Here is a 24,803-nt window from a genome sequence, read left to right as displayed (position 1 = left end):
TCTTATTAAAATAATGTTTTGCTACAAATCCATACTGCAGGACTTCTGTTTCAGCTACTACTAGCTATTGGATATAGAAAAAGTTTGTAAATGCATTATAAAGCATGCAGGAGAAAATGCTATCTCTGTGAATCTCATGCCTTTGTCCTAAGCAAATACGTGATGATTTAACAACTTTTCAGTCAGAAGAAACACTGTTGTTTCCCTTTAGTTAAATACCTAAGTTCATATAAGAAAACAGTTTAATCTTGCCCTGAAAAAGAGACAAAGGTATAAAACTTCTAGCAAGTTATAGAAGACAGCTCACAATGTGTACGGTATTTTCTTTTTCTAAGTTGTAATGGGTGGTCTTCATTATATTTGGATAGTGTAGGTGCTAGGGATATTCTCAAGACTGTCTTGTGCTTATTCTTGACTGAGCAGATGATTGTAGAATTTTTTTTTTTTTTGCTGTATGCTTTAATCCAGAAGCAATTTGTTTGTGTGCCTGCACTCATGTAGTTGAATAAATGTTAGTTTCTTAAGATTGCCTTTATTAATAATAGCTATGAAAAATGAAAATTATTTACAGTAGCAATAGACACAAAAAAAATAGAAGCTAAGCTTTCCCTTCAATCTTTTTAGCCTTTCAAACACTACACAAAAGCTCGCATGGGAGAAAAAATACCAGCTAGGATAGTGAGCTTCATCTCCAGCAGAGGGGAAGTCAAAGCAGCTAGGCAAAGATGGCTGATGATGATAAAAAATTTTGGTCTTGAGTCTTGGTCTCCTCTAACTGCCAGATTGGAGTGAAAATACTGTGCTTGTGTATTCACTTGCTTACTACAGCTGAACTGCTGGAAAGATAAATTTGGCCCACAGCTAGTTGAGAAGCTGCTTTATCTTTTCTATTGATAGACTACTTGCATCTTAAGTCTAAATGCTTTTGGGAAGATTTTAGCTTTTAATACTGGTGTGTGATGATTCTTTCCAGTTTGTTTGTATAGCCCAGCAAGATTATTGTCGCATCCTCAATCAAGTGGAAAAGAATATGCAGAAGGTAGAAGAGGAAGGGGAGATTGTGATGGTGAAGGAGCACAGGGAGCTTGATCGCACTGGAACAAGAAAAGGTCACATTGTCATCAAGGTAAAAGCAAGAGGGAGTGTCATGCAAAAGTCTGTGATATATAAACTTTTTGGCTTGGCAAGTTAGGTCCAGGATTAGTTGAGATATATATTTGAAAATAGTTAATATTTATAGGTTTTGTCTTTATAATTAAGCATATTGAGAACTGATTTCTGTAGAAGATAATGACATACATTTTTCACATTTCTTACCACAATGGTTAGGTTTGCTTAGCTATCAGTCAGTAGATACCAGTATGCTTTCTAGTATAATGCATCTTCAGTATGTTACAAGAAAACAAATCTACATTTATTGAAAATGTGTTTTAATAATTGTGTGGGTTTTTTGTTTGTTTGTGTTTGTTTGAGTAGGGAACAGCTGAAAGGTTAACAATGCATTTGGTGGAAGAGCACTCTGTGGTAGATCCAACATTTATAGAAGACTTCCTGTTGACATATCGGACCTTTCTTTCCAGCCCAATGGAAGTGGGCAAGAAGTTGTTGGAGTGGTTCAATGACCCCAGCCTCAGGGATAAGGTTGTAATACCCTGAATTTTACCTTCTTCTGTTACCTTTTGCATTAAAATATAAGCTATTAAGAAAAAAATATATTTTAGGGAGAATGACTAAACTGAACAAGACACAAATAGCTGGCAGCATATTTTAATGGCAGAATATACGGATTAAACCCCAAAAATTCTTATTTTGTTGTATTTTATTTAAGTATTAATGTGTTCAGGCAAGGTAACTTAGTGTGTTTTACCCTGCTATATTTTTACAACATAACATAGTTGCTTGTAAGGCTAAGGAAAACTTCTTTCCAATAATCAGCATTTTCATTTAATATAATGCAATAGAATTCTGTTGTCTTGAAATTTGAGCATGTAACAAAGTTGTGCATTTTTCATATGTAATACTTGTTAACACAACTCGGCAAATATTTTATCATAATGTATTTTTATATAAAGACACTAGAAAATATAGCCATTATTAAGAACCTGTCGAGCCTTACACAGCATTAAAAAGAAACACAACCCAAACAAAAGAAAGCGAACAAACATCCTCTTCCCTTAAAAAACCCTGCCATGATGGAAGGGTAAGGCCTTGCATATCCACTTTTGGCACACTGTTGAGTCTGTACTGTGCTTCAGGCTGTAATGCTTTACTTTCACTTGTATACAACTTTCTCATACATAAAAAAACTAGTATAAATTTCTTTTTATTTTTTTTCCCCAAATTTGAAACCAAGGGAAATATATCAATAAGATTAAAGAAAAATTTGATTTTCAACTTTCATTTAAATCTTAATATTTCTTCTAACAGTGCTAGTCTGTCTGTGCCTTGGTGGAAGGATCTTGTATTTGGCAGAGAGGATAGGCTTTGCAACTTATGTTTAGCATAGGTGCATTACAGCTTCAGAGCTATAGTGTTAGAGTTCATCTTTAAACTTATATTTTCTTGTCCTCCAGTAGATGATCCCCTCAGCCTCTGTAAAAACATGAGCTAGGACAGTTGCTGGTATCAGGTCTGAAAACAGAGCAGCTCTGTGTTCTGCTCTCTCAATAACCAACCCTTTCTGACATCCACGAGCACTGCCAGAAAGGCAAGAGTCAGAGAACAGCTTGGGAGAAGTGGGGAACAAGGAATCTGGAAAATGTTGGGTGTATTGTGTTAGGGGCTGATAGGCAGTGAGAAGGGGGAAACGGGTGAGTAGTGTTTCCTGAGGATGATCGGTTCTCAGGAGTAATCGGTCTGGGACGTCTGAGATCCAGCCTTACTGGTGGTTTTGCCCAGCAGCAGGGTACTTGACTTTTACAGCTTTAATCCTCGTTTCATACTGTTCCTGCCTGTGACAACTAGTAATGGCATTCCTCTGGAAGTCGCCATTCCACCCTTTCCAGCAGTGTTGTTTGGGTGCACATGAGTAAGCCCCAACTTTGAAAGAAGTGTTAATATTGAACTTAACCCTGCAGTGGTTTAAAATACATTACGTGGTATGGATTGCAACCTCCCAGCTAATTTTAAAAATCTGCTATTAGCCTAAGTTTCACCCCAATACTGAAAACCACCAGAGATATTTAACAGAAAGGAAATGAATCTTCAGTTTCAAAGGTGGTAAAATCTCAGATATGTGAGAAATGTTACCCCTAGCCTACATCCCTGTGGCTGAGGCTGCAGCACACAGTGCTGTGCCCCTGTTAGAAATCTGAACTCTTGAGTTCTGAAGTACTTGATGAATTTGTTCATCAATTTTGGCAATTCTTTGGTGTTCAGTGGCTTTTCTGGGGTTCAAGCCAAACTACTTAGAAACTGTATATGAGGATTGCAGGGTTTGATTTTGAGTGTCTGGTGTCAGATCTTTAGCATACAAGGCTGCAGAAGTTTAGATTTTGTGCAGTTGCAAAGAACAGACAGGGGTTAGCTTTACCCGATTAAAATTTGTATGACATTTCATTCTTAAGCTATAGTTTTTTAGATGTTTAGAGGTTTTCCCCATTCTAGTTACTTTTGCAACGTATTAAAAGAAAATGCAGCTGTGTTTTTAGAGATAACTTTGGCATAACCATTTTGGATTCAGGAGCCTTTTAAAAACAGCGTGAATCAATATTAAATCAAGGTACCAAAACTTTTTTATATTGTTAGGATAGTACTGCTGATGCTCCAGGTCAAATCACAGACTAAGATACAATGTAATAATGGAAGCATATAATTTTTAAAAATTCAGCCCTTTGTGACTTCACTTTCAATAATATTAACTGATAGTATTCTTTTAGGATTTGTTCCTAACAAACTGTAAAATACCAGCTAATATCCTTCTGAACTTGGTAATCATAGCTGCTTTGAAGGAGTAGAGGTGGAGAGAAAGGAGGATTAGTAAACTGAAGGATTGACTCTAAGGAGAAGAGTTGCATGTATTTGCTGGTAAAATCCTTCCTGCTTCTCACAATAGTTCCTTTTTCCTGCCTCTCTAAACATAAAATAGCTCTTCCATGCAGGTAAATGCCTAATGAAGATTTTTGGGATTGAAGAACCCATATGAAGCAGTATCAGAAGCTTTACAGCCATGTGCTTGAAGAATTAAGCAGATTTGGAGATGTACATGAACAGGAAATTATTGCTGTGAAGCAGAAATGGATCTCACTTATGGCCTTGTACCTGTGTGCTCCATTCCCTGTGCAATCAGATTTGATACAGCCACTGTTAATTTTCTAACTCATAGTGTTCTTTATGAAATGCAGCATGCAATCCCTTATACAAGTGAAAACAATTTTAATGCTTAGTTCATTCTATCTTCCCGGTAAATGTTTGCATATGAGTAGAAGTAGGTTTGAGATATGTGTGTATATATATATAAAAATATAAAATATTTAGGATTGCAATGGAGATTTACAGAGGCTTGAAGGAGCAGTATTTTTAAACGACTTAGCACTACAGATATTCTGGGTTTTCCTGGAAAATTATTATTACTATTGATTAATTTTCAGGTTACACGGGTAGTATTGTTGTGGGTGAACAATCACTTCAATGATTTTGAAGGAGATCCTGCTATGACTCGATTTCTGGAAGAATTTGAGAACAATTTGGAGAGGGAGGTAAGAGTTAGGAGCTTTTCTGACAATTTGGGATGGCAGGGAGGAACCAGGTTATTGTTCTGTATAACTCTCTACTTTCTCTTACAGAAAATGGGTGGACATTTGAGGCTGTTAAACATTGCTTGTGCTGCTAAAGCTAAACGAAGATTGATAACCTTAACAAAGCCATCTCGAGAAGCCCCTTTGCCTTTCATCTTGCTGGGAGGGTCAGAAAAGGGATTTGGAATCTTTGTTGACAGTGTAGATTTTGGTAGCAAAGCTACAGAAGCAGGCTTGAAGCGTGGAGACCAGGTATATAATTTTACTTATATTTAATTTTAATTGGTGTCTTCCTCCACCACCCCTTTTTTGTTTCCTTTCTCTTCACTAAATAAAAATAACACTACCTGTTGATATTTGTAGATACTGGAAGTGAATGGTCAAAACTTTGAAAACATTCAGCTGTCAAAAGCCATGGAAATCCTTAGAAATAACACTCATCTGTCTATCACTGTGAAAACCAATTTATTTGGTAAGGTTTTGTGCACTTTTTGTTGTGATTTTTGTTCTAATGTTGATGTAGTCTGATTTTTTTTTAATAGCTTAAAATAGTTTTGTTCAAAGCACTTCTGTACTGAGAACAGAAAAAGGAAGCTTGTAGGTCCTAAAATACCTTTGTTCATAATTGCAGAGAAAACTTTGAGTAGAGTCTTATATGAAGTGACTTCAGTCTCATAGGTGTGTGTTTCTGCATTAAGAGGGGACTACTGCAACCACTGAGCTCAAGCTTACCAAACGTGTTTGTACATGTAACAGTTATTCTCAAGAGAGATGCCTCGTTTGGAATTTCAGTTAATCATTGATCTTAATCTGTCTGCTAAATTTGCTCATGGTTTTGCAGTTCATGCCTTCAGTGAGCACAATAAGGTTAATAAATAAAAACGTTCCTACTGGCTTTGCTACCCTCTGAATACGTTCCCTTCATTTCTCCCTCTAACAAGTACTAAAGCAGTCATGAAGGAGTCTTTAAGCAGCTCAGGACCTCAGTTAGCTTAGCATCATAAGCAGTTAACAGTTTGGGGGTTTTGTGTGATTGTTACCACTGGACACTTGGATTATTTATATAATTTAGTGATGTGTTCCCCCAGTATCTCTTTCAGGATCAGGTTCTTCATCACAAGTAGGGCAGAATATTACTACAGGATGTCACTGCACTAGGTGATGATTAAATATGCTTAGGTTATCTCCAAAAGTAATTTGTCAAATCTATTTCCTCGGGATTTTTATTGCTTTGTCAGTCTAATATTCCAGTTGTTTCTAGTAATTAATTTCTTAATGTATCTGTATGTGCTTGTTCAGCAGTATGTGCTTGTTCCTCTGTGTAAGCTCTGTGTAACCATTCTTCACACACTAGGTTTTTTGATCTCATGTTGCTTTAGTATGTTTAAGATTAAACCAAATTTCTTCAGAAGCTGTATTTCTCTTAAGTTTCTAATCTTGTTGCTCCACTGCAAGTATTGAACTAATATCACAGTATTCTCAGAGCAGTAATTTCTGTGTATTGCATGCAATATTCCTTGTCAGCAAATCCCAAAAGGAGAGTTTCCTTTTTTTCTGACAGCGTCTTCTTCTGTGTATCTAATTTGTCTCTCCAGCTCCCAGCTGCTGTTCAACAGTTACAGCTATTTGCTCAGATTACTTTTCTCCAGTTTTCTTTGTCTTATTTTTGAAGTCTCTTGGTGATTTATGTATACCTCTGGAGATAAGGCTGAATATTAAGGACATAATTAATACATAATAATGAAACCTGGACACTAGTACTCATCCTTAGCTGGTTGCCCTTGTTCCTGCTTTTTCTACAATTCCTTGGTTTTATTAGTTTTCATTTATTACAAATAACTCATCGGATGTTTTCCATTTATATATGGAGACTTCCTCTCAAACTCAGAATATGCGACTTGATCAGTTTTGTTTGATTTATATAAATATGGGAACATTCTTGTGAAGCTAAAAGTTGACGAACTAATTCACAAATTCATCAGGTATTTCTTTCTCTGAGGAATGCTTTGTCAAACATCTAAGGTGTCTCTGTAGTGTCATATGTTCGTCTTTTCCTTATGATTTTGTTGCAGTTTCCCCTCTGATTTCTGATCTTTTTTGATCCTGTTGCTAATAATTTCTTGTCCATCTGAGAGCTTTGGTTGCTGGCTATCTGCTTAAAATGTTCCTTCCTAGTTGTTAGTTTTCTGATTTTATTTTTGTCTACTGTGGTGTTTTTATGTGTGCTGCTATTCTGCAGAAGCCTGTATCCTCAGGTTGAGAAGTCAAGGTGTTTCTATTGCCACTGTCCAAATAACTGTGTTTTTCTGTTCTGAGCTGGGCCAATTCACTGATTTTTCCAATTTGTACTACAGAAAACGTGTGTCCTTTTTAAAAATAACAAAAAAAAAAGTCTTATAACTAAATTTGTTCAATACTTGAATTGACAGAATATCCTAGGGTTTTTTTTAATAATTAATATTAAACTCACCTAGTGCACAGAGCTTTCTTTTACTTTTTTTTTTTCTTTGCTCCCTTTTCCTCTCTGATGCAGTTTTTAAAGAACTCTTAACACGATTGTCAGAGGAAAAAAGAAATGGTGCCCCTCACCTTCCTAAAATTGGTGATATTAAAAAGGCAAGTCGTTATTCCATCCCAGACCTTGCTGTTGATGTGGAGCAGGTAATCGGATTAGAAAAAGTAAATAAGAAAAGTAAAGCCAACACAGTTGGGGGAAGAAATAAATTAAAGAAGATACTCGACAAGACTCGAATCAGTATTCTGCCCCAGAAACCATACAAGTGAGTGTTTTATTTCCTCTTAAATATTTGTTTTATGTTACATTTTAATGATTTCTTGTGATATTTATAATTTGTCAAGATACGTTTTTATTTATTAATGCAAACCATGCTTATATCTGAAAAAGCATACTGGGAAATACTAGTCTGAGTATTTGAATGACCATAGACCGTAGATCATCATAATGCTTCTGACATCAGTATGGACATAGTTTGCTTGCTATAGATTAAGTGATGGCACAAGTGTTTTTTCATGTCACTTTTGGTTTTAAGAGGACTGCTAATTGGAAGCATCCCAGGCTGTTAATTTCAGAATAACTCTACAAACAGGTTTGCTTGCAAATTGTGGAGAGGAGCAATGATTTCAATTTATCCATATTCCAGCAGTCTATGAGCATTACTACTTACTGCCATAAGGGAAACTGAGAAATTAAAATTTTAATTTGGGTTTTTTGATAGAACTGAGTATTCTTAATGGAAGCTAAATGTGGTATCTGATATCTTTTATACTATGAACACATTTTAGAAATGGAGTTTTGAATAAGGTTATGATGAGGTCCGTCTGTTTTCAGTGGTGCCCAGTGATAGGACAGGGGGCAATGGGCACAAACTAGGACACAGGAAGTTCCACCTAAACAGAAGGAAAACTTTGTTTACTTTGAGGGTGATAGAGCACTGGAATGGCCTGCCTAGAATGGTTGTGGAGTCTCCCTCTCGGAGACTTGCAAAACCTGCTTTAGCAGCAATTTTGGACTAGATGATCTCTAGAAATCCGTTCCAACATCTACCATCCTGTGATTCTGTGACTGTTGGAAACAACAGAAGAACGAGTTTTATATGATTTTATGGGAATCTGCTTCTTGGCCAAGACAGATAGCATGAATGGGAAAAAATTATTATAGACGGTAGTTGATGTGTATTCAGTGTTTTCTTCTGCATTTTTCTTTATCCCACTGAGAAAGAAATTAGTTCTATGTCAATTTGTGAAAAAGACACTTGTGCTGAAAGTCTAGGAATTTTTTCCTGTTATTATAAAAGAAAGGTCTGCTCAGCTGATATTAGGTGTCCCCTACTAAATGTTATGAATGTTCTGAAGCATTATAAAAAGAATGCTAGCAATGTAAAGGTTAAATGAATATAAATAACTCTGTCCAAATAATAGATATTTTTAAGATTGACACTGGTACATTTCAGTACAGGAGAGTCTGTAATCCTCTTTTTATGTTGTCTTTAGATATTTTCTTTTATTTCACCTCTCTTGTATGTTTGTTCTTCTGATGAGCCATGCGTACTGTTAAGTGTGATTTTTTAATATGTTTTTTTCATTGTTCACCATTGTTCACCATTGTTCACAGCTTCTGCATAAAATGTTCTTGATTTTCTTTTTTTCTTTGATTCCTTTCATTTCTGCACTTTTTATGTGCAGGGATCTTTTTGGGTAAGACTCGGAAAAATAGTACACTTGACCTATTTTCTTTTGCTTTCGCTAGCTTTACTTTATTGGTTATATATAGCAATTTGTCTGCAAAGCCTGTTGACATTCAGTTATTTGTGTCTGCACAGTTTCTGCATAGAGATGTGTAGCTGTAGACTTTTTTCCTGTTTGTGCTTCTTTCCCCCCAGTTGTGTAGAAACTTCTATCTCATTCTTCCTAACAATAAACAGTACTGCATATATTAAGGGATGTTACCTATTCTCACATGTTTTTAAATACCAAAATTCAAGAGTGATGAAAAGGATGATTAATTAAAGTAGGTATTTAAAGACTTCTTGGATCAGCTAGCTTGTGAGGTGAAACTGTCCATGTTTTTTTGAACATGAATACTGCAGAGGTCTCCAGTGTCTCCAGAATATACCCAGATAAATCCAATCTTTAAACTAAAATGAGGTAATTCTTTAGCTTGTCTGATTTGTGAGACATTAACTCGATATCACAGGTGAATCAGTTTGAGCAGGAGATATACTTTCCTTCAGTCCTGCTTTTTAGTTCGATATGTCAAGTAACTTCCCAAACTGAGCAAATAGCACCATTTCCCCTGCACCTACTGGGAAATCTCCTTCTCTCCACCAGCTATGAGGCATCTCTTGGAATGTGCTTATGGCTACAGCCTCCACTGGAGCTCTTTTCACCCAGAGTGGGTTTTGTGGTCTTGTAAGCTCAGTTGCTCCAAATAAGGATTAAACACAACCTCCACCTCCATCTCTAGCAAAGTTCTGCTTGGTCCATAACACAGCATCCCAGAGAAAGACAAAGCCCTACTCTTTCCTCTCCATTTGCAGCCCTGCAGTGGGGTGCACAATATACCACGTTTTCAAGAAGACACATTCAAGTAGCTCTGCCATTCCATTATCATTTCTACCATGTTCATCATTCATCAGGGAAGTTATTTCATAGTTAATGCTGTCTGCTTGTGTGGCAAATGCATACAGAAAACAGTCAAAATGCCTTTCCTTTAAAACCACAATCTCCTTTCACTGGTATAATAAAATATTTTACCTAACAGCAAGGGCAGTGAGTTAATCAGTCTTCGTGGGACCTGGAGTTTTCTAGTGTTGCTATTTTTATCTGAAGTTTTTGGAGTTCATTTCCTGTTTGGATAAGTTAGAACTCATTCAGATTCTGATTTGAGTATTAAAAACAGCTAAAAATTATTACAAGGTAAATACTTTCCAATTTCATATATGGATACTTAGAACTGAGAAGAATTTTAGAAACATTACTTTTTTAAAAAAAATCTATTTGTCAGCGATCCACTTTACTGAAGCCACTTCCATTATGACACGCAAGATAGGCATGAGATGGTATAAGACTGTTGAAACTGCAAGTGAAACTGTTAATATAAATGGGAGGGTCACATTGTCTTAATTTCTTTTGAATTTAGAGAAGATACTGATGTTGGCACAGTTTTGAAATATACTACATAGCTTAGAACCACTGGAAAGCATTTTGAGGGTCAGGGGCTTTGGGGTTTTTGTTTACTTGTTTTTTGGGGTCTGTGTTCCTGCTTGAGAGACAAGATATTGATTGGTGGGAATGCTTTCAGTTGTAGTGAAAGACTTGCTTGTATCTTAGCATAAAAGTGCTGTGTGCTGAGCTTGATCGTCACTGTTTGTCACAGTATTTTGTCCTTTATGTGGAAATACAGATCTCAATGATCTGAACAGATCTGAATCTGAACCTTAGTTTCTATTTGAGAGAGAATTCAAGAAATTTTTTTCAGTGGACTTGCGTGCCTTGGAGTTTACACTTTGTAGAATATTTTGGTAACACAGAGTTTAACTTGTTCTTTAAAATCAAAACAATGAAGAAGCCATACAGAGGTACCTCCTCCAACCTTTATCTTGTTGCATTACCTTCTAAAAAGCAGTTGCTTTATCCATGTACTTAAAATTGTGTCCTAAATGTCCAGAGATGCTGTCTGAGCTTCCCAGAGTACTGTTCAACTCATAGAACTTTAAGAAGTGGTACAAGAAGTGTGCTGTGTAGAGTATTTCCTTGGTAAGCACAAAAGGATGCTTGTGCTGTAGCAGCTCAACAGGGATAATTATCAGGCACTTAATTACTTCTGTTTACGTTTTCTGAGGATGGATAGAACACTAGACAAAAGCTTAAGTGCTCACAATTAGGGTGCAAGTGGTCATTTGTATGGCATCATTTAATTCAGTAGCTTGACTTTTTAGAGTTGCAGCAGTTTAAAATGAAATCTGAGTTGAGTTTATGCTTTCTTTACATGTGTAGATACAGATTGAGATATGCTTGGCTTTTAAAAAGGCTTTGCCTATAGTAGCTAAATTTTTAATTATTTTCGTTTCCTATAAGGGCTGCAGTTCAACATTTTACACCCTCTGAGTATTTATTAAGGTTCTGCATCTATGTATTTATAGAAAAATTTAATACTATGTCCTGTAGCAGTTGATCTGCTTCACTTGCTGGTTATGAACTCTAAAGCAATAAGGAAATTAGTGCCTACTGTAATATGATGATAGGTCTGTCTCTGATCCGGCTAGCACTACTGACCTCCTTTGGGACCCTGCCTTTCACAATTTAATAAACCAAGTCCTTCACCTTTGTCCCAGTATAGTTTATCTACAGTTGTCAGGCCCTGCAGAGCATACTGTCCTCCACTTGAGAGGATACCAGCAGCACCCAAGTGCGGATGCTTAGCTTAGCCTTCCAAGCGAGCTGGCATCGCCTCAGTCACATTCAGTGAAGGAAAACTCAAAGGTTGTGATAAGGGACAGAAAAACAGATGATCTCAATGATCCTCTCTTACCTCTCTGTTGAAAGATTTTAGGCTGTATGGCTATAATATGTCCTGAAGTACAGTTGCAAATCCTATCTGTGATGGGGTGAAAGATCTGTGAAATTCAGGTCTTCTAAAACAGCACTGAGGGGACAGCAGCATTAGTCAAAGTTCAGGTGATGGGTTGGTGCAAGAATGATGAGGTGTATGTACCACCTTTTGAAGAAAGGTCTTGGCTGCTGTGAGAAATAATGAAAAAAACAAGTCTAGCAGCTCCTCAGAGTTTAGTGGTGAACATGAGGCTCTCCTGGCAGTGTGAGCAAGCAGATCTAATCGCTTTGAGTGGATGTTTGGGTGCTGTTGAGACATTTGGACAGCAATCAGTGTTGTCTGAAGAATTTTAACTTCTAAGTAGTGATTGCTAACAATTTAAAGTGTGAAAGTGTAGTGATATAAACATCACTGCATTCCTTTAGCGTAGTCAATGCTCTGCATGTCTGTAAGTCCTGATTTTATTTCTCTCTTGGCACAGTGACATTGGAATTGGCCAGTCTCAGGACGACAGCATTGTGGGACTGAGGCAAACGAAGCACATTCCTCCTGCTTTACCTGTCAGTGGAACCCTGTCCTCCAGTAATCCTGATCTACTGCAGTCTCATCACCGCATCTTAGACTTCAATACTACTCCAGGTAAGGATCCTTTCTTCTTCTTGTTGTTCTTGACCCTCTAATTTCCTTTCAGTGTATTTTTTTTTTTCCTGGACTTCCAGAATCCGAAGATGCATGAGAGATTTTAGTAACTGTATGCTGTCACCAGATTAGCCATATATTAATGCATTACAATTTATTACATTTGCTCCAACTACTTTACCTGAATGTATTAGATGTCTCTTTTTCAAGTATGTTATACAAAGAGTGCCTTGTACTGATTGAATAATCTTGGCCAGTAAAAACTTATTTTGCTTGGTATTTCATAATTTGCCCTGACAGATCGGTCTTTATAAGACTGCAGTATTTTCAAATAGCACAGGAGATTATTAGCTTACGTGAAAGCGAAAGGGCATTGGACTGGGACACAGGATATGTGTTTCAGTCTTTTCCTACACATATATAATCTTGTAGTACATTGTAAGGCACAGAGTTGCAAATTGGCCTGTTAGTCACCCTGCCCTACAGCTATATGGTGAATTCTTTGTATTTAAAGGGATTTAAAATCCCACTCTGAAACAGATAACAAATGTACACATTTAGCACAGAGGAACAAAGCATGGGGGCGAGTGAGGGAGGAAAAGAGGTGAATATGAGAAACTTGAGAGCCTTGTCTTATAAGAAGGATTTAACCAGAGCTCCTGGCAGGGCTGGGATTTGGGTTCTGTCTGGCTGCAAGAAGGTTCTTAGCAGGAAATCTTCTAAGACTTAAGTATCCAAATGTTTGCTATTAAAATGTAGCTGCTGGAGGAGGATATGGTGATGGTAGTTGTGCAGACACTTGGTTACTTTAGTCTAACCGTTAAGAGTATTTCTCAGAAGTAGAGCTGAAAATTCAGTGCCCTCCTAAATCTGAGGGATTTCAAACCTTACCTGAAGGAACAGACAGTGCTTAAACATCAGCCTACATACTGGGCAATGTGGTGCAATCATCACACTTGAAACTGTGATATTGAGCATCACTTCATGTCAGGTTCTTTAAGCTAGAAAAGACTTCAAGAAGGTGGTGTGTGAATTTTGTCTCACTGTCTAAGATTGCTACTGAGAGAGCGGGAAGATTGGTATTTTTTTTGTATTTTATCTAATGATTAGAATCCAACACTTCAAGGATATTCTTTATCAATAAGAGCCTAACTTTTCATCAGCAGTTTATCTTTAAACCGGTGAAGATTTCATTCTCTAGCTTGCAATTTACCTCGGCCAGACAGTTCTAGGTAATTACTATGCCCCTAATGCTGAGTGCAGTGACTGGCTAACTTACAGAGCTGTGAGCATTGCTGTCTCACACAGCTCAAACATACTCCATTAATTGAGAAGGAAAACCATTACAGGTCTGAAGATCCCTTAGTCACAATTGGGGTTCGGAGAACTTTAATAAATTAATCATGTTTTGCTGTTTGCCTTTTGCTTTCAGGAAAGAAGATAAATAATCCTGTAATGGTATTGCTTCAATGTTATAGCAGCTTTTCCATTACCTTTCTAGAAAATGTATTAAATAATTAGTGTTTTCTCATTTTAAAAAAAGCTCTTTTTTTGTTTTGTCATTCATTAAAATTTGCCCAAATGTCCACGCACTGAATATTTTGAAAGAAATGAGCAGGCTTAATTTTTCCCTATATGGAAAGGGGGGGAAAGGGGAACTGAAATGCAAAACATATACCTTAAGGGCTTTAGGAATGGTTGCATTGTAGAGAGAAGAGTTGAATTATACCTCTTTATGTAGTTTAAGACTTGAAAAAATGAAAGCCTACAATTTTAATTTCTTTTATTACCTCGGACTAAATTAAAGATGGAGATGGAGGCAGCTTGCAAGAAATCGAATGCACCGGAGAAGAAAGAGAAAAGTGGTAGGACACAGGCTTTGAGGTTTTGGGGAATATCCCTAAATATAGAAAATAAAACAACTTGCTGTTTTGGAAGGCTAGTTTTTGAGGAGAAAATGAGAACAGCTTGGATTCTGCAAGGAGTCATTTTAGTTTCTCTTCTGATTTGTTCAGTCTTGTTCAAATATGCCTTTTAAGGTTTAATGTTCAAATAGTCAACAGCACTTTGATTTCTCTTCTCTTGTGCTGTCTTTGCTATTCTATTGGAAGTCAAAATAATACAGTAATGATGAGCTGCCAGTCACTGCTACTTTTTTTTTACCCCCACACAAGCTTTCTAAGGGACTAGATTCCGTTCATACAGCATTGCATTCTTCAGCCTGCCACTCTGGCTTCCGTTTTTGAAAAGGAGTAAAGGGAGGTGATTGCAATTTTCTCCAAATGCTGTTTTATTTAAAAATTATTGTACTGAATTACTTGCCACCATTGCTACAGCTGTAATCATTTCAATTGCTGGCAGACTTCTCTGTATTCTGTGCTTTTGCTACCAGCTCTGATAAGTATGCAGACTGAAAAATTGGGTGGTAAAGTACAATGCAAAGATGATACTTTTCTATTTGCTGTTCTCTGCATTTCTTCATATTGACTTGAGTGATCCAGCAGAGCAAGTTATTTTCTTCTTGCACAAAACGCTTGTTTCTTGGGAGCGTTAGGCGAGCTCCCATCATGGTGTTGTTTAAGGTGGCTTCCCGTCCTCGTAGCATTTCTTTGAGTGGCAGGTGTTCCTGTAACAGCAAGAGGCAACAAGATCTAGGCAACAGTCTGGTTTTTAATAACGTCTCTGAAAAGCTGTCTCTTTGGCATCTGCCTTCCTCAGGATGTCAAAAATTGTAGAAATTATTTCAAGCTCTGCTCTGTCTCACTCTTCAACCTGAAAGAAGATGGGTCACTATAGAGCTGGTGATAAAAGGCAAAACTGACTTGCTAGCTCCAAGTTGTTTATACATTTTACTCTAGGTACTTCAAGCTAAAATCTGGCCTTTACTGATATCTGTTATGTGTAACTGATGATGTAATAATGCAATTCTGATGTGTTTCCCTATTAGTGCTTCTCAAGTTGCAAAAATTCTACTGTGAGCATCAAAGTTATGGGCTTAGTTGCATGAAATTTGTAGATGAATATATTTAAGTCTAAACAGCCTTTGTGGCATGTAAATCAACTCATCAGATAGATTTATCTTAATGGTTTCCAAATGATTATTTTGGAGAAATGCAGCAGCAGTGGGAAGATGTTAGGTTTTGTTCTTTTTTCATGAGATTTCTGTTGCTGAATAGATATTTCTGTAGTAACTTGAATATATGTTATGCACACATTCAGGTCTTCTCAGAAAACATTGTGGTTGCATCAAAGTGAATATTTTTATTTGGCAGCTGTTTTTTCAGTATTGATTTTTTAAAATTATCATTTTTTGGCTCTAGATTCAGAAGACTTTCTATTATTATCTATTGTATGACCTTTCTTATCTAAAAAAAAAAAAAATTAATTATATAACTTCTTCATTAAAGAAAGAATAATCACCAGATGTCATGCCACACAAAACTAGAAAAGGTTATTTGTAACAACAGGAAGGAATTAAATTAATTGAAAGTACTTGTCAGTCTTATGCTAAAAAAAATCTTATGCTAAAAATACCTTATGCTAAAAAAAAAAATCCCATGGTGAATAGTTGTACAACTTTAGCTCTTTTTTTTTGTCTTTTAAAAATACAATTATAAGAGTCAAACTTTAGTTGATTAACAGGTCTAGATTTCAATACATTAATGGAAATATGGAAATATATATGGATCTGTTATTTCTGTAAGGGAATGTATATATTTACCAAGTCCAACTTTTGCACTTAGGCTGGTAATTTTCCAGGTTTCCTAAAAAAAGCCACCTTGTAGGTGTTGACTGTAACTTTTCCATCATCAGTCACTTGAAACAATAGTATATTTAGAACCCAAATATTTGTGAAGTGTTTTTCTATCTCTCGCTGCTTTAGTTCTTAATTGCTAAAGCACTGGGATAGAGAAATAAAGAGCAAGTTTTCAGTCTGTCACACACTTATGATATAAATGTATCAAGGATAGAGTAATTTTGGTAAGTACTTGGATGGATTACTACTACTGCAATTTATTGTGTATACGTGCATGCTGGTCATTACACACGTATCTTCCTAGCTCCTTATATGTCCATGTCTTCCCTCTGCGTGTGACACTATTGTTGAGTCTCAAACTTTTTCTTAAAAGCATCCTTGAGAAGATTGACACTCTTATCTCCTAATTTGCCTAAACTTCTTGTATGTCAGTATATAGGGAAGTGTTGTTTTGTGTCCTTGATTTTTCTCAGACTTAAATGGAATTTAACGGTGAAAATCAGACTGCTTATTAGTTTGTCAGTCCAAACTTTGGAAGTGTTAACGTATTTTTGTGGCTTGCCCCATTGATAGCCTAACTGCTTTTTCTGGTTGATAATAGAACTAGTCTTGCATAAAATAAAAAACAACCAAACAAACAAAAAACCCCACTTTATTAAATTGCATACCTTGAATGGGTTTTTTTGTTTTGTTTATTTTTTTTTCCCCAGACTTACCAGATCAAGTTCTGAGGGTTTTCAAGGCAGATCAGCAAAGTCGCTACATCATGATCAGTAAGGACACAACAGCAAAAGAAGTGGTCGTCCAGGCTATCAGGGAGTTTGCTCTCACTGCAACCCCTGATGCATATTCACTATGCGAAGTCTCTGTCACACCTGAGGGTGTCATCAAGCAGAGGAGGCTTCCTGATCAGTTATCCAAGCTCGCTGACAGGATACAGTTGAGTGGCAGGTAAGATTGGAGACTGTGAGCTAAAGCAAATGATGCCAGTTTATTAAGTCAGAATCCCATCAATAGGAGCATTGTTTAATCACTAATGTTCTGTTTGTTTGCAAAAAAATCACTCGTTATGCAACTTCTAATTAACATCTAGGCCTCATGAAAGTTGATTTATTCTACGATTCCAACTGGATCATTACTATAACTTTCAGTATTATTGGAATATTTTGTGTCTAGTGTCTTTTTGAATTTTGTTTTTACAGGTATTACCTGAAGAACAACATGGAAACAGAAACTCTTTGTTCAGATGAAGATGCTCAAGAGTTACTAAGGGAAAGCCAAATTTCCCTACTACAGCTCAGTACTGTTGAGGTGGCTACCCAGCTCTCCATGAGAAACTTTGAGCTGTTCCGTAATATTGAACCCACAGAATACATAGATGACTTGTTTAAACTCAAGTCAAAAACAGGTTGCACTAATCTAAAAAAGTTCGAAGAGGTGATAAATCAAGAAACGTTCTGGGTGGCTTCTGAGATTCTAAGAGAAACCAACCAACTGAAAAGGATGAAGATCATTAAGCATTTTATTAAGATAGCACTACACTGCAGAGAATGCAAGAACTTCAACTCGATGTTTGCCATCATTAGGTATTGCCCCTTAATAATTTTATTTCTGAATAAAAAACAAAGTCTTAACTTGTGTCAGTCTGAAAAAAAAAAGGGATTTAACAGAGTAAGCCAGTTCATACTGCTAACATTAATGCTTGGCAATCCAATAAGGAGGGCATTTTCCCATAATCTGTATCTGACATTGAAATGCTTGCTGAAATATTACTTGGAATGCTACTATTATGTACTTATTGCTCAAGGCAGTGAGGCAAGAGTCATTGGTGAACACGGTACCAGAGAAGTTACTGCACTTAAAAACAAAGAACAAAAGAAACAGCAGTTATAGGAAGAAAAATTATAACATTGTCATAAGTGAATGGGTTAGTTTCCCAAAAGGAGGTCATCATTTTATACATAGTTCACAGTATCTTGAATTCATTGAGCATTCATATGTTCTTTGGTTTTGTTTGTATCAGCAGTTTCTTTGATAGAATTCTGATAATAGTCAATAGCAGGCTACAATGCCATATGATATGCTGTAAATAAATAACTTTTAATAAGAATTTAAAAAGTACTGAAAGTCTGTGACAAAAAGCCTTTCTTAGTTCTGGAATGAAAACAAGAAGAGGAAACTATTGTGGGTGTGTGTATTCACATTTCCTTTAGTCTCTCATGTTAGGCAGAAAGAGCCTAACAACAACAAATCCCTAAATATTGTCTCTTTTGAGAAAGCTTAAGTAAGTTGCATTAAAATGGCAATTTTATCACTGTATCTGGCAAAAGCCCTTGTCATAGTCAATCAACAGATTGAATGTGACACTTTTTCTAATGATCACTGGGTTTGAATACCATACAATCAAATGTGGCAAGTTCCAAAGTCAAGGATCCATGCTGATTATCAGTTAGTGTCTCTGAGACATAAAAATCTTGAGATTTAGTTCAGCTGTTTCAGCTGATCTCTGAGAAGTAAAAGCAGCCTGCCTACCAGCAAAAATTCAAGTGAAGGAAAGATTCTAGGTACCAAATTTCCCAAAGGTAGAAATCAGTAGCAAGATGACAATGCCATTAAAGGGTAAAAAAGTGGGGTTTGTAGCAGTTAACAGCTTCAGAATAACTTCACATATATATAATCTCTTATATCAATTTGATTTAGACACAACAAAGTCAGATGGATTATTGCAGTGGGAAGATGGGTCACTGTGCTGTCACCACCTAAGCATAGCATAGTTTGGACAAAGATAGTTTGTCCTTCAGTGTGGTAATCTGGAAGTAAGTGGTGAACCTGAAGTGCAGATAGATTATAGTATTGTAATCTAATTCAGACACTATTCCAAAGTAGTAGGAATAAGTACATACTCTCTGTAGGGTTTAATTACTCATCCAAACATAAGTTGAGTCTGTTTATGGTTACATCATGTAGATATCTCCAGGTTTTATAGCTTTAGTAGAAGTTATCATAATTGTTCTGTAATACATGCTGGCAAAAGGAAGTTTTAACCCTGTTACTTTATTGATATTGTTGTGCTATCCTATTCTGACTATAGGGTATTTTTCCCATACAAAATTTGACATGGTCTTTTCTAGGATTTGGTTTTTTGTTTTTTTTTTTTTTTTTCCCAGTTGCTCTTTAACTTTTTTGCACCTTTTTTTTTTGGTTTCAAGTGGCCTGAATTTGGCACCAGTTGCAAGACTCCGAACTACTTGGGAGAAGCTTCCAAGCAAGTATGAAAAACTGTTTCAAGATCTACAGGACTTGTTTGACCCATCTAGGAATATGGCAAAATACCGTAATGTCCTTAACAGCCAAAACCTACAGCCCCCCATTATTCCCCTGTTTCCAGTTATCAAAAAAGACCTTACATTCCTTCATGAAGGTAAAAGCGGAAGTACATCACCTCTTACCAGCTAAGGAAAACTAACTTTGGTACCTAATAACTGATGTCGTTAATTGTTAATTCTAGGAAATGATTCCAAAGTGGAGGGCTTGGTCAATTTTGAGAAGCTGAGAATGATTGCCAAGGAGATACGCCATGTTGGTCGCATGGCCTCTGTGAACATGGATCCTGCTTTAATGTTTAGAACGAGGTGAGTGGGTTGTATTAGGCAGAGCTGCTCCCAGCTGAGAGAAGGCTACATGTCAGCCAGAGGTGCTTCTTACGTGACCCTTCTTGTACTGGGGCAGTGTGAGGTTTTCTGTTTGTTGATAAAAATTTACCAAAACTATGTGGTGTTCTAAAACTGAAGAACTCATTGCATTTTGTGTTTATCAATATATATTAAAATGTTTTATATTATTCCTTAGCTGCCAGTTACTTCATGAAAATGCGATTCCGTTAGTGGGAGGGAGGGGCTGATATTGTCTTGAACACATACATATTAGTCTGTCTGGAATGTTGATGTGTACCAGCCTTACCATTTTGATTCAGCAGAAGTGGGAATGTGTCTGAAACGTTGTCAGCTAGTACTGTTAGCAAATGTGGAGTGAATGCTCTTTGGCTTCATGTTAGACCAATTTATTGCATACTCTTTTTCTTAATTTGAGCTAGAAGAGTTTGTAATATTTGACTGTATGCCCAAGTCAAGGCTCTTTTTAATCTTAGTGGGCTTCCAGAACTGCTTGTCCTGAGGTCTGGTCTTTTTCTTTCTGAGCTTGTGATCTTTCTCTGTCTCTTCTTAAACCCATGCTTTACTCTTCCTGGCTCTCACTTGCAGGAAGAAGAAATGGAGGAGTTTGGGGTAAGTGGTTGGAGACAACACAAACAGACATTCATTCTTCCTACCACTTGCATTGTTTCCTACTTGCAGTCTTTAATGTTCTGCTGCTTTGACATTTTCTTCCTTTTGTTAACCCTTTTTTACTGACAATACATTTTAATCCAGGATTGTCTTTGCGTTTGAAGCTAAAACGCAAAAGCTGTGAATTATTTATAAATGGTTGTAGATGGGAGTGGGGTGTTCTTCTCCCCCACCTCCAATTTAAATTGTCAAAGGAAGTGACTGTCAGTAAAAGAGAAACTATAGAATGGCAAGGTTGCAACAGCTGAAAATTGCTGTTCGTTTCCTTATGCCTAAATACAAAAGTTAAAACTTACAGTATCTGCTAAAATAACTTATTTTCATATTATTATTCCATCATAATTTTCACTCTTAACAGTTCACGAACAACGCATAGCTTTCATATAAACGTAGATGTGTTGAAATGTGCATGACATTCATTTCATCATGAACTAGCTGATCATTTTATTTAACAAAAAGCTGTCTTCAACCTAGCAAGTTGCAAGGAAGTTTGATTCTGTAAAATGGAGCTGTATGTTTTGTGTACAGTCTGATTTTAAAAGTAGAGAGCTTTCAAAATACCTTCTGTATAGGTATTTAAATTTGAATCTCAACTATAGTTGTCTGTCAGCATTGCCTTACTGCATGAGCTTTTCCTAATGCTCCAATCTTCTCAGTAGCTGGCTTACATGAGAGCGCTAGCTTGAATGCTTCTCTAGATGTGTGAAGTGATATATTAGCTAGTTGGAGCAGAATAGGTTAAAATATTTGTGTAATTAAAGTAGTGCCTGTAACCAAGTAAAAAGATTTCCTGACCCTCATCTTTCTGTCTGTTATAGCTGTTTGACTTACTGGAATGAGGCATGTAAGCTTTGACCATGGACTGACATTCCTGCAACCTTTTGCACGTTTCTTGTTTGTCAAGGGATATCGTGTTGTACTAAGTCATAGTTCTCCCTTCTTTCCTCCCCCTCCTGCCCCCCCTTCGCTCCAGGTCCCTCAGCCAGGGCAGTGCGAATGCAGCTGTGCTGGATGTTGCGCAGACGGGGGGTCATAAAAAGCGGGTCCGTCGCAGCTCCTTCCTTAATGCCAAAAAACTGTATGAGGATGCTCAGATGGCACGGAAAGTAAAGCAGTACCTTTCAAACTTGGATCTGGAAATGGATGAAGAGAGCCTCCAGACACTGTCTCTGCAGTGCGAGCCAGCCACCAACACATGTGAGCCTTGTCATTCCTGATTTCAAGATACGTTTTTGTCTTCTCCGAGGAAGTAATTTGGAACTATAATTAGACAGTAAGACAGAAAAGTGTCTAGTAATTTCCAAGTACTGAACATCTGTGAATCTTAAGGAAATCATCTTGCAGATTAACAATGTAGAGACACATTTATATAGGAGATAAGGCTTTCACATGATTTCACACTGAAGTGATCAAAGGTTCTTTAGATTTGCTCATGCAAAGGGTATGGAAAAATCAAAAGTTCTCTACAGTTCTGAGGTATTCAGGCTGTTGGTGTGACAGGGTTTGTCAACCTGGGTATCTTGGTCTTGAGAAGGAAAAGGGGACCTCCTTACGTCCAGATGTTTCAGAGACACCTGGAGGGTTGTACCTGGCTGCAGCTGAGGGGGACCTTATGCTGGCTATCAGTTTCATTTTGACTTGAGGGAATGCTGTATCTTATGCTTTTCCCTTTCTTCAGGGTAGCAAAAAATAGTAATTATATTCTAAACCACTTATAGTGCTTATGATAGCCCAGTATAAATTCTGGTCATATTTTTGATAACTATTATAATAGCAGTTTATGACAGCTTTATTTTGAGTAAAAGTAAATGTTCTTTGATAATGTCCTTATTTTAAATGGAGTTAGATCTCCCCTCTTATCTTTTTATCCTTTCTCTCTAAAGGTATCCTGCTCCATTAATTGTCTGAGTATTTGAGCACCTTTTAATTAGTAATGGGAGGGCTTTGCACTGCTCAGATTAAAACACATACAATATTTTTAGCTGGTAGTCATTCTGTGCTTTCTCCCATTTCTTGCAAAGTGCCCAAGAATACAGGAGACAAGCGATCTGGAAAATCTGAAACGTCACCGGTGGCTCCCCGGGCAGGCATCCAACAGAAAGTGCAGCAACAGCAGCAACATAAAGTAAACCAAGCACTGCAGGTCCCTGCTGTATCTCTTTATCCATCTCGCAAGAAAGTGCCAGTCAAAGACCTCCCACCATTTGGTAAGTGGAACAATGAAGTGTTTGGTTTAATACTCTAAAGTTTGCTCGCTTATGTCAGGGAGACGTTTTTAATTAAATAAGATTCAGACATTTATTTCCAGTAGTATTACATGCAAGTTATGCCAGGTCATGCAGTGTGTGTGCATAATTTCCTTCTCTAGAAATGGAAAGAATCTAGGATAGCTTCCTTTCAATTTAATCAGGGTAAGTATTTACCAGCTATTAGCAGCTGGAAAGAATGAATGTTTCTGTCTATCTGCCCTGGGATCTTAGCTTAACTCTTCCAAAGGGATTAGCAACTTGAATTTTTTTTTTAGTGACCCATCTGAGATGCCTCAGAAATTCTGGTGTTTTTTCAAAAACATTTGATGTGAAATTCAGGCCTGTCAAAACAGGTAGCCCTATTTTAAATGTAGGCTTGCAGTTTCACACTGAGAATTGTCCCTTTGGCTTCTGCTCCCTAGTACTTGTTTTACTGTTGTTATTCAGTCGCTGCTGCCTGCATGCCACTCAGAAAGACACCAACCAGACTGTAGGAATTGCTTCTGGCTTCCAAATCTGTATCCCAGCGTGCGTACATAACGTCCATTGATTATTAAAGAACTTCTTACACATCACTTAAAGTACAACAATGTTACTAATAAGTATATGTAACGTAACTGGCCCTTCCTATGGCATGATGGTAATTTCACAAGAGCTTAATTCTGATTTAACTTTTTACTAGTTTAACTTGTGCACTGCTTGGGCTGCTAGCGAAACATTAGAAGCAGCAAAATGAGGAAGAAACAAATCAATATTCAGCTAGTTCTTGTTGATTTTACTATTAAATTTTAATCTTAAAAGGACTTTGAAGCACCATAGATTGTTTTTGCTCATGGTGGGAAATTTTATGAAAACTGACTAGGTTATGTTGATGGAGCAGCTGTAAATTATTGATAGCAGCATTCTGATCCAACAGATCAAAGATAAATTCTGTAGAATAGTTGAAAGTAACCTCTACAACAAACACTGGCAAAACTGTCAGAGAAGCTCCGTCTTCACTTTTAAGACTCTCCCAGGGTGGATTTTTAAGGGGAGAGGGAAGAGTAAGGTGAAGAAATGTTGCCTGAGAAAAAGAGTTCTTGATGCCCTAGATCTTTACATCATACATCATCTTCAGGATGTTTTTACTTTTTAGTTTCCCAAAATAAGCTGGTGCAGACGTAGTTCTCAAAAATTAGAGGGGGGAAGAAGGCAGCTGCAGGATGGCCTTGTTTTGTAAGCCTAGAGTTATTAATCTTCTTTCCAGCTTTCTTTGACCTTCTAGGGTACTCTGAATAGAAAAGAAATAGGAGAACAATTTCAGTTCTTACTATATAAACTTTCTCTAACCAGTGAGATTTTTGTGTGTTTGTATTCAAACATAATTTTAGTTCATGTTTCTCCATAACTATTACTATGCATATCCTTGATTTATATATTGTATATGGTATGGGCAGCATTCTGCAACATGGAATCTGCATGGTGTTTTCTTTGATAAAGTACTTGTTTTTGGTGACTAGAACAGAAAACCAGCTGTTTTAACATATTGCACTTTATTCCTGCATGAGTAGGTTGAAATGTTTGCTTCATTTAAGCCGGTGTCAGAAATTTCACAAATACACAGGGAAAAAAAAAATTATTTTTTTTCCTGTATGGTGTCTGCTCTATAAATGCATTGTGAGACAAAAAGATGAATTTATACTGGACTTTACATTTGCCTACATTGATTCTCATTTAAAGGCATTAACTCCCCACAAGCTTTAAAGAAAATTCTTTCATTATCTGAAGAGGGAAGTTTGGATCGCCACAAGAAACAGTCTGAAGACGCAGTCTCAAGTGCATCTTCACAGCTGTCTTCTCCTCCCACTTCACCACAGAGCTCTCCAAGGAAAGGTATTAGACATGAAATATTTCTCATCGTGTTCCCTGAAGCTCATAGACTTTTGGAAACTTCTGAGGGAGAATTTGGACACTCAGGATAAGATATCACTGTTCCTTTTTCTGTCACATACGTTCAGTAAGAGGGCA

At 36.9% G+C, this 24,803-nt stretch overlaps 1 protein-coding gene across 1 annotated transcript in view; it reads left to right on the top strand.

Moving 5' to 3' along the window:
- Positions 1 to 24,803, top strand: part of RAPGEF2 (Rap guanine nucleotide exchange factor (GEF) 2) — a 70,484-nt gene that overhangs the window by 34,832 nt on the left and 10,849 nt on the right. Inside the window, exons 6-20 of the mRNA XM_008939165.1 lie at positions 974 to 1,126; positions 1,477 to 1,641; positions 4,590 to 4,697; positions 4,785 to 4,988; positions 5,100 to 5,208; positions 7,270 to 7,516; positions 12,290 to 12,447; positions 16,915 to 17,155; positions 17,407 to 17,790; positions 19,414 to 19,625; positions 19,713 to 19,836; positions 20,464 to 20,487; positions 21,521 to 21,744; positions 22,569 to 22,754; positions 24,516 to 24,668. Of these exons, the coding sequence (XP_008937413.1) occupies positions 974 to 1,126; positions 1,477 to 1,641; positions 4,590 to 4,697; positions 4,785 to 4,988; positions 5,100 to 5,208; positions 7,270 to 7,516; positions 12,290 to 12,447; positions 16,915 to 17,155; positions 17,407 to 17,790; positions 19,414 to 19,625; positions 19,713 to 19,836; positions 20,464 to 20,487; positions 21,521 to 21,744; positions 22,569 to 22,754; positions 24,516 to 24,668 (2,692 nt within the window). The remainder of the gene's footprint in view (positions 1 to 973; positions 1,127 to 1,476; positions 1,642 to 4,589; positions 4,698 to 4,784; positions 4,989 to 5,099; positions 5,209 to 7,269; positions 7,517 to 12,289; positions 12,448 to 16,914; positions 17,156 to 17,406; positions 17,791 to 19,413; positions 19,626 to 19,712; positions 19,837 to 20,463; positions 20,488 to 21,520; positions 21,745 to 22,568; positions 22,755 to 24,515; positions 24,669 to 24,803) is intronic.

This window comes from Merops nubicus, unplaced genomic scaffold (genome assembly GCF_000691845.1).
Source record: "Merops nubicus isolate BGI_N331 unplaced genomic scaffold, ASM69184v1 scaffold9484, whole genome shotgun sequence".
Lineage (NCBI taxonomy): Eukaryota > Metazoa > Chordata > Aves > Coraciiformes > Meropidae > Merops > Merops nubicus.
The sequence above is the reverse complement of the archived record's forward strand: the minus strand, read 5'-3'. Positions and strand labels throughout refer to the sequence as shown.